Source organism: Argopecten irradians, chromosome 2 (assembly GCF_041381155.1).
Source record: "Argopecten irradians isolate NY chromosome 2, Ai_NY, whole genome shotgun sequence".
NCBI lineage: Eukaryota > Metazoa > Mollusca > Bivalvia > Pectinida > Pectinidae > Argopecten > Argopecten irradians.
Window position 1 is genome coordinate 6,886,819 of NC_091135.1, and position 9,884 is coordinate 6,896,702.

At 36.8% G+C, this 9,884-nt stretch overlaps 1 protein-coding gene across 1 annotated transcript; it reads left to right on the forward strand.

Moving 5' to 3' along the window:
* Positions 1 to 8,917: 8,917 nt before the first annotated feature.
* Positions 8,918 to 9,676, forward strand: LOC138316401 (E3 SUMO-protein ligase ZBED1-like). Its single transcript, XM_069258101.1, has one exon. The coding sequence runs from the start codon at positions 8,918 to 8,920 to the stop codon at positions 9,674 to 9,676; it is 759 nt and encodes a 252-aa protein (XP_069114202.1).
* Positions 9,677 to 9,884: the final 208 nt, after the last annotated feature.

Genomic DNA, 9,884 nt, shown 5'->3' on the forward strand with positions numbered 1-9,884 from the left:
TTGTATGCTGGATTCTAGGATCCCGTAAGTGACACGGCCGCCTCTCATCCATCAAGTATGAAGTACAAGTCACTCAGAAACATGAAACGGTAAGTGTTTAACGTTTCCAATATATACAACCAACAAGAGTCACAAACCTTGAGATTTTAGACCCTGTTAAAACAAGTGATATTTCGTATGCTTACATGTACGAGGTACACTTCTGAGGTATACTTGAACAGTTAACATAATTCAGTTGATACAGAGTGTGTATGCATCAAGTCTAACCTTTGGTATTACTGCTGTATCGTAGATTGTTGTGTTGTCTGTGACAATTATATGGAAATCTGTGTATTTCAGTTTATTTAGTCCACAGGGTTCGGTACATATTTCTATCGCCAAATAACCACGCCACTATGTTTACTAGTGTCTATAACATGTACAAGGAGCGCGTACATTACCAGATTCGACTTTACAAAATCATACACATCGAGTCATTTTTACCTGTCATTGCCAATGGCGGTTGTAACCGAAAAAGTATTGCGTAATGTTAAGCCCGATGCATAGATACTTTCAATAAAGTAAGTTATGTTCAAGTACACCTAAGAAGTGATTTATAGACATAGGAAAACGGGGTCTTCAACCTATAGTATGCATTTTTCATATTGCATTTGTTGATGATCGCTTTTCCCCCTATTGCATAATCGGCCTTTACAGGTTGCATGACCATGTTGTACAAGTGAAATAACAATGTTGTACAAGGGGAATAACCGTGTTGCATAAGTAGAATGACCTTGTTTCCATGCCTTCATAGTCATATAAATTGGCTAGTTGACGATGTCGAAGTTACTTACTAGGATCATTCACTTCATTTTTGAATTGACATTGCGACGTGTGTTGACAAATTGGAAAAGATATTTGAATATGGAAATGTCGATAATTTCACGTTTCGTGGCAGAATTCCAATTCCATTATCCATAAGCTAACGTATTAGTATATGCTTGTAATGATGTTGGCAGGGGACCTGTCGGAATTAATTCCGGATTTCTAACAGCGTTTTTGTCCTTTGAACCTTGTAGATGTTTTTATCTATATGATACAGAGAAAATTTTGGATCTGGTTGATGGCATTGGCCTGGCCAGTCATCTTCCCCGTACTTTTACGTTAATCAAAAGATGTCACTAAATCAATAAAGGAGACTATCTTACCAGCGTCATCGTATTGATTTCCTACATGTAGAAGAACATTTATTTTTCTCATAACGATAAAAACGGAATGAAAAATATCACAGATAACACTTCCCTAACGTGCCAGGCCATATCTATCGACGACGGGTGCGTTCGAATCCGCTCATAATTACACGAATCTTCAGGTCCAACTGGTTAGTTCAGATTTGTTCATTAATCATCGGAAAACCTCGATGCAGGGGTCTAGTAATTACATAGTCGATGTGGGATTTAGAAGATGACGAATCAGTAGACATACTGCAGACCTTTAATTTTAAGAAGAGGTTTGCAGTTACTAATTACTTCAGGACCATTTCATGTGAAATTGGACATCCTAGCCTATCCGGAAGACTTTTAACTGTCGACAACCATCCAATCTGTCTCGGCTCATTTTATTAACGACAATCTGATACTACCAAATCTGTCTTAAATAGGCTAATGTACTGTAGATAAATCGAAGTCGTAACTGTCGGCTATTATACATATATGGTGATTGTTTTTAACGTTCCGCATACAAATACAACACGGTAAAGATTCGTTTTATCCGAAGCAGTCATGTAGTAGTTGTAGCATGTTTGATAATAATAAAAAATGTATAATAAGCGAACACGTTTTCATATTCAAAATACGAACAAAAAACGACGGTACCGCAAGGTTCTGTCTTTGAGCTGTGCTTCTCGGCACCTCTATTGGTACGAGGATATATTTCTGTATCTCTTATCATTGTTCCTAATTGCAGGCGTACCACGAGGCACTTTCCTTGGTCAAGGCTTTTCGAGACCCTACGTATTAAGGCTCTATCTATCACAAGTTTCTGTCTTGCTTCCTGCTTCTCGGTTCCACAAAGTTACAAGCCTTCATATAAAAATTCGTATTTTTAAGACGTATCACAAGTCTTTATCCTTGGTTTTTCTTTTCGTGTTCTATTGATAGACGGGTCCATTTAAAGCTGACGATGCATTGCACTAGGGGATGTCTAAGAAACGATTTCTGAATAAATATTTACCTATCATGACCTGGTTGAGAGGGCACTATTGCCTCAGTATTGTCGAGGGATGGAATAGTACCCGAGCCGAAGGCGAGGCCACTATCCCATCACGAAACAATACTTTAAGGCAATAGTGCCCTCTCAAACAGGCCATAATGGGTTTAGTACACCACCCTCACATGAGACTCGTTTTCATGTCATCGTAACAGAAGCACGTCAAGCGACACTTCGCAACTCTATCTTCATTTTTCCACATTACGTTGTTACATAACAAGTACAACATATGAATTGTCGCAGAAATCTGTGTTTCCATAAAACGTGATTCAGCTTCATGAAGATTAAAAGTATATCAATATAGAACAAGGACATAGTCATTCAGATCCCCCGCCAATGGAGATATCAAAGCTGAAGTAAGTTTGATTGTGGAGACTTATGTGTATGAAAACAAAACAGGAAAAAGGAAGTTGAGCTAAAGAAAGATGGAGTATAATTCAAGTAGAGCGGGGCTGCGCATGCAGTTGTTGAATCAGGTATACAGCCTTGACATTTATATAGACTATATACACACAGATGGGTGGAGTTTTGCAAAGTAACATTTACCATTTACCATGATATTTTCAGCAATATTTCCATGGTAACGGAAAAAGTGCAAAAAATGAAAACCTAAAAATAGCAAAAGGTACTACTAGACCATAAAAAGAATGTGTCTATGAAGTTTCGTGAAAATATCTCTGCTGGTTTTAGAGTTATGCTGCGGAAACGAACCTGGTAAAAAATACGATATTTTCAGCAATGTTTACATGGTAACGGAAAAAACGCAAAAAATGAAAACATAAAAATAGCAAAAGGCACTACTAGACCATAAGACCAATGTGTGTATGAAGTTTCGTGGAAATATCTCTACTGGTTTTAAAGTTATGCTCCGGAAACCATTCGTACGGGACGGACGGACGGAACCCATTTGTATATCCCCCGCCAACTTCGTTGGGCGGGGGATAACTAGAGTGAACTGTTTTCTGTAGAAAAGTAACATCTGCTTCTATCTCGCAAACAATAGCCCGTCCTCCATCTTGACGTCTTGATCGAAGCGCAACGTTATAATGACGTCATGTAATGGTGACGTCACAATACATTCACGTTCAATTTTGGTCCACTTCAATAGTGCCCATATGTGTAGCCAATCAGAATACACTGTTCTGTCACGTTATGTACTATTTTTTGTTCATAATACCTAATTTGCATCGTCAGCATTAAGGACGGCAACTTGTGTTTGTTGTGTTTGTGTGTGTGTGTCAAGTGCAAGGTGAGTGTTTTGAAAGTCTCTGGCATATTCCTGCTGAGTCTTCTTATATAACGGAACTATTGAGTCCTTTTTATAGTGCTATATCACTACAGCATAAAGCAGAAAATACCAAGCAACATATCCCAACAGGTCACAATATACTGGACAACGGGCGAACCAGTTTTCCACTCCCTAAATTCTGAACACTAGGTAGGAGCTTTCTAGAATTATAGAATTAATGATCACGATCAGAAGATTAAAAATAATATAAATATATTTTACTCCTTTAATCAGTGCCTGACATTTATGAACGAAGAGTGTCTTTCATATGAATTTGAACACTAACATCCACGTCTAAACGCATCGAACGTTTTATACGTTTAACATTTATATCCAAATATTTGTTATTGCCGCGAGGGTTATATATTTCAGATATATTTGTTCTTTAAAACATTTATACGTATATTTTTTATTTATACAGGATAATAAGGTGTGTGTCAGGTATTGTATATATAAGATATTTTAACTGTTGTTAACAGCGTAATGGAAACATAGACATTATTAATAAGGGCGCCGAAGGGCACGAAGTGCGAAGCACTGCTAAGGTAACACATACACGAAAATAAAGGAAAAAACACAATCTTCAAAATTCAATCCTACACACCGACAGCTTCAGTTTGCGGCCGCCATTTTTTCATACATATGGGGAGGTTGTGCGTTGCTCCGGTACTGCTCTCCCCAGTAAATATATATTTAACTAATGCAAATGCATGACAGGAGTAATTAAACATTTTTTTATTATTTTTAAAATAATAATAATAACACTTTGAAAATTAAAAGCTATAGCATGCAGTCAAATATCCACCAAGGCGAAGACGAGCACAAGGAATCATGACGTCACATAACGTCAACAAATGGCGCGAAATCATAGGATTCGCATACGCGGCACTCCAGGCCTTGAATGGACACAGAGAAATCTGAATTTTAATTTTTTAATTTGTTTGAGTTTATGGTAGACCAATATAAAATCATATACTTCTATAGTTTAAAGTGTGTCCTTTTATTTCTAAATTATGTCTTCTACATTAAATAGAAAATATAATAAATAAGTAGAGCTTCGCTCTTCCTATGCCGTGCATTGTTTATATTAAAACATTTGGCTGCACCCTTTAGGGCCTTGCCTTCAGTCATATTAAATATACAATTAATATCAATCAGTAGCGTCTATTGATGTTTGGAAAGAAATTTCTTATCACAGACTGTTGTACGGCCTTCAGGACAATTGTCTGTTACTATTGTTATTTTCGACACAATCTGAAATAGATCTCTGTTTCTTTAATAAAATGTACATCGGGAGAATGGATTTGTATACCCTTAGGAATTTACACGTTGGTTTGTCTAGACAAAATAAACTCGAACACAACAATGCTATTTGTGAAGGCACATGATACGTTATCGAGTGAAGGTTGAACTTTTTATGCGTTCATTTCCTACTTGCTTAAGTTGTGATATCACGTATACATTTTTAACACTTCATCCTCACCTCCAAGGCGCACTTAAACATAACCTAATTGATAAAAAGTGTGAATCCTTCGGAGCTAATACATGTATTATGTATCACTGTTGACTCGTTATGAAGTGCTGTGTAACTTGTAAAGTTTGGCAAGATATGCGAAAAACGAACATTTGTGGAAAACAAACCTACAGGGTTTGGGACATATTTAAGTCACCAAATAACCATTTTCTATTACTAGTGTTTATAGCAAATAATATTTAGTCACCATACAAGTAAAAAAATATAAAGACTCATTTTATATTACAATATATATTTTTTTTGTGTATTTATTTGACTGTGGGGTGTTTGTGGTGTGTCATATTGTAAGAGTGGAGCTAACGTTCAGTATCAAGAGAAAGAATTAAACAGTTTGCCCCATTGTCTTTTTTGTTTGTTTGTTTGATTTATTAACGTCCTATTAACAGCTATTCAATCTAGTTTGATCGAAAGGAGTTTGCTATTAGGTGTTTTTGATGACATGAGTCTGTTACTCATTACAATATTAAATACAGTTCCGCTATCAAAAGGAGAAGCAACACAAACATAACAGTCTCCCAAAACGTTTAAGTACTAACACACCCAACATATTACATACAGGGAAGCTCGTCCGTAAATGACTTTAGCTGTTACGCAAAACCAACTATCTTATCAAAACCCCTTTTCTAGTGCTATATCACTGAGGTGCTAATCACTGAGTGAGACTGTCAAGCACACTGCCATAACACTGTGTGCAACCTACTAAAGGACCTCTTTCACGAACAATGGAAATTTGCCCACGAATCAATTTTAGTAAAATTAAATGTTATATGTAGCAACATTAATGCAAACCCTTGAAATACGTTTGAAAAATTCAAAAGGTCCCAGGGACATATTTCAAGGGTTTGCATTAATGTTGCTACATATAACATTTAGTTTTAATAAAATTGGTTCGTGGGCAAATTTCCATAGTTCATGAAAGATTTGTTTGTTTGTTTGATTGATTAACGTCCTATTAACAGTTATGGTCGTGAAAGAGGTATTTTGTTCAGGTAGTATTGGCTTTATACATAAAGAATTGAGTTATCGTGCATGGGCATCAAGAAATAAGGACATATGCCACAAAAAGCGTGAATGTATTTATTATACACTGAGAACTGCACAAACACAGCAAATAGTAAACTGACCTAACCAATCCATGTTTATCAGTTTCAAAATTGTGCTAGTTTATATCTAATGAGATAAATCAAAAACGGGAAATTTAAGCCGATGTATACGCTTAAGTTCCATAGGACAACCAATACGGATAAAAGAAAACGAATTTTGTATAGAACCTAATTTTAACATTATTACCGGGTATGTAATTAGTTCGATGGTAAAAGTTGTTTTGATACTTGATACAGCACTTGTAAAGTACGCGTTCATCCAATCGCTTATTATTTCGAAAAGTACGCAAGTGTAATTATTCAACATATCCTTTGTGCCTTCGTTCTAAAAACCCAAACGTGGAGAAATAACAGAGGCAATGTGCACAAATTGCTCATGTAACATTTAGAATAATAATTGAAGCACTTTGAAAACAAAGTTCACTTTCAATTTTTTTACTTTAAGCACTTTTGGTAATCAGAATATGCGCGGTATATATATAGTAACCGAAAATTGAATGTCATTTTCTATTTATGTGTGATTGTGCTAGACAAGGACTCGTATGAAATATAGATAGTATTGTAAAACTATGCATTAATAACGACAATCTTATTTTCGTTTTAAATCATTATCGTTGCTCATAAAACAACAGGTAATATATTAGATCTATAATTCAAATTATCGTTATTGCACAAGGGGGATATGATGGCAGCGATATAAATTGGACCATGTCTTATGCTTGGAGAATCTATCAATCCAATTATATCGTATGCCAGACAGAAGATGTGCGTCTTGATTTATGAGATTGCGTTACCTATTGGCTATGGCGGGAATAAAAAGCGTTATGACAACTTTATATAAGTCACGGTCGTCTGCGGGGACTGAAAACAACTAGCGGGAGGCTATCTACTCCCTCCACCTCCCAATTAAGGCAGGAGGATAGCACTGTGTAATCAAGGACTCGTCTAGTGGTCATCAGGGGTTGCTCCACTAGACATTTGTCAGACAAACTAATTGGCACTGCTTCTAAGCACCCCGCTGATATTTCTAGTTTACCTCTTGACTGGTTTGATCAGATCGTTGTAAGATGTATACTCAGAAACCAATTTAGTCAGTTGTTTACTCTGAGCAACATTGCCCTCTGTGCACCCGTTCTGATTCTGATTGTGATGTTTTTATGGTACATTAACAAAATCCTCACTAAACTGAAAAGTTACAGTAGTGAAAAATAAACTTTCACTTAAAAAAAAAGTTATCAAGGCACGGTATTATACAATTGTTGACTGGGATTGAGGGCAACAGATGATTTGTTAGTCCCGAAGACAAATTATTTGTTTGAGGGTCCAACAAATCACCTGTTGCCCGAAAATACAGTTGATAACTGTTTTGTTATACCCGTTGACTTAAAACAATCCATTGACGTCATGAATTGTAGGTGTGACGTCACTCCGATCCAACAGCACATTTTTACAGTCGCAAACATGAGCATCGGGAAACTAGTCAATATATAAACCTTGGGATCACACGAAACGAGATTTAACGGACACTAGTGGAAATCGATTACCTAATCGTTTAAGGTTACGTCACATGGAATGTAATATAAAAACTAATAATGGTTTAATTTGGTACACCTCCTCGAACTTGTAACGTATTTATAAACAACCATCCTTACGGTTAGCAAATGAATACGGAACACAAAATGAAATTACGACCATCGCAGATCTAAAGTCGATAGCGATAACCGGACAATATAAAGTCCAGACACTGCTGACGTAATGCTTATTGACATATAATGTCGTCAGCTGTTTGTATAGATGTTGATGTATTTTTTGCTGCTGATTTTAGCTTCTAAATTTTCTTATTTTCCTCTTTTCGCTAAAGCGATGCTTATGTGTAGATTGTGTGAGTGATCATCTGTTGGTTTGTTGATTAGTTAATGTCAAATGATATGATCAAGTGGCAAGAACCTATGTTAACTTGTGACCTTTACCTGATATTCAATATATCATGTCTCCACTATTCTTAATAAAATTGGTTCAAAATTTAGTAGAGAAATAAAGAAAATAAATGATAGAACAGTAATACTTCTGAATTAGGCAATGACATCCAAACTAGATTAATACTCCACAAAAATTGTATTGTTCAGTATAATAAAATCCAATATCGTTATATCCACCCCGTTACAAAAGACAAGAGAGGGTATATATTATACAAATATTTCATGGGTTACTGTGCTCTAGTTCATAATATTTAACCCGAGATGGTGGTAATCAACAAATATAATATTGCACTCGTGAACTAGAGCACAGTTTCCCCATGAAATATTTGTTTTATTACATAATCACCAGTTTTTCAGTTGAATATTTTTTTAAAACGAACGAATACGAAAATCAGTTATCAAAACCATCAGCAACGTATTACCCACGTACGTCACGTTATAACTCCGGTTTGGATGGCGTATTTTCTTCTTTAACATTATTAGACCTGTATGCAGCATGTTAATCGCATACATTCATCGTGTCCGTTAGGGGTGAAACGGTATACTGCGGTGTAGTAGAACCGCGGTATTGCGAGCTCGGTTCGGTACACGGTATTGTTAACACAAAGTACGGTACATGCACCGTGAGTGAAAAAGTTTTCTATTCTATGGGTGTCTTTTTCACTGTACGCCGGTTACACAAGTCAGATAACAGCGATTGGTCATGCGGCCGTCATTGTGACCCAATCGCAAGCCGCCTTACATAAAACCAATGCTCTGACAGAAAATGGAGGAGGCATCGTCTGTAAATTTGAGAGATGCTGCAGCATCGTACCGTTCGGCAGTTTGGAAACATTTTGGTTTTAGAACTAAGGACTCCATGGCAGCTACATGCCGTATATGTTATACCGATGTTCCGTATAAGCATGGCAATACATCAAACATGAACACACACTTAGTGAGAAAACACAACATCGGCAATGTTCGTACTGCTCAAGTCCCAGTCGGCCAAGTTCCGACCGTAAGTAGTAGTACTGCCCAAAAAAATCACAACAAGGCCAGACAACGATATCGGAGATATTTTCTAAAAAGTAACCCCATAATAACTGTAAATCCAAGACAATTACACAGGCAATCGGGGGTTTTTATCGCAGTTGACATGCGTCCATACTCTGTAGTTGAAAACGCCGGATTTCGATATTTGTTAAACGCACTCGAGCCGCGATACGCAATACCAAGCAAAACACATATAGCGGATATTGTTATACCAGCACTATATAAGAAAGTCAGAGAACGAGTAGAAGCTGAAATTAAAATGGCCGACAGTATTGCAATTACAACAGACTCTTGGTCATCCAGAGCAACAGAAAAGTTAAAAGCTGCACAAACAGCTGTATTTACGCCACATATAGGGTGTTTCGCCCATACACTTAATCTTGCTACTGGCCGTGGCTTAGCTGTCAGAGAATTAGATAGACTTCTTGGAAGAGTGCGTAGAATTGTGTCATATTTTCACAGGAGTACATCAGCGGCAGCAGTGCTATAGGAAAAGCAAAAGCTGTTGGGACTCAAGCAAAAAAAGTTAATCATGGATGTTTCCACTCGTTGGAATTCAAGTTTCCATATGATTGTGCGGTACGTAGTGCAACAAGCTGCTGTATTTGCAGCCCTAGTGTCTAAAGATGTCAAGAAAAATGTTAAAGACATTGTGACATTATCTGATACAGACAACAAAAACTTGGAAGCTGTTGTTG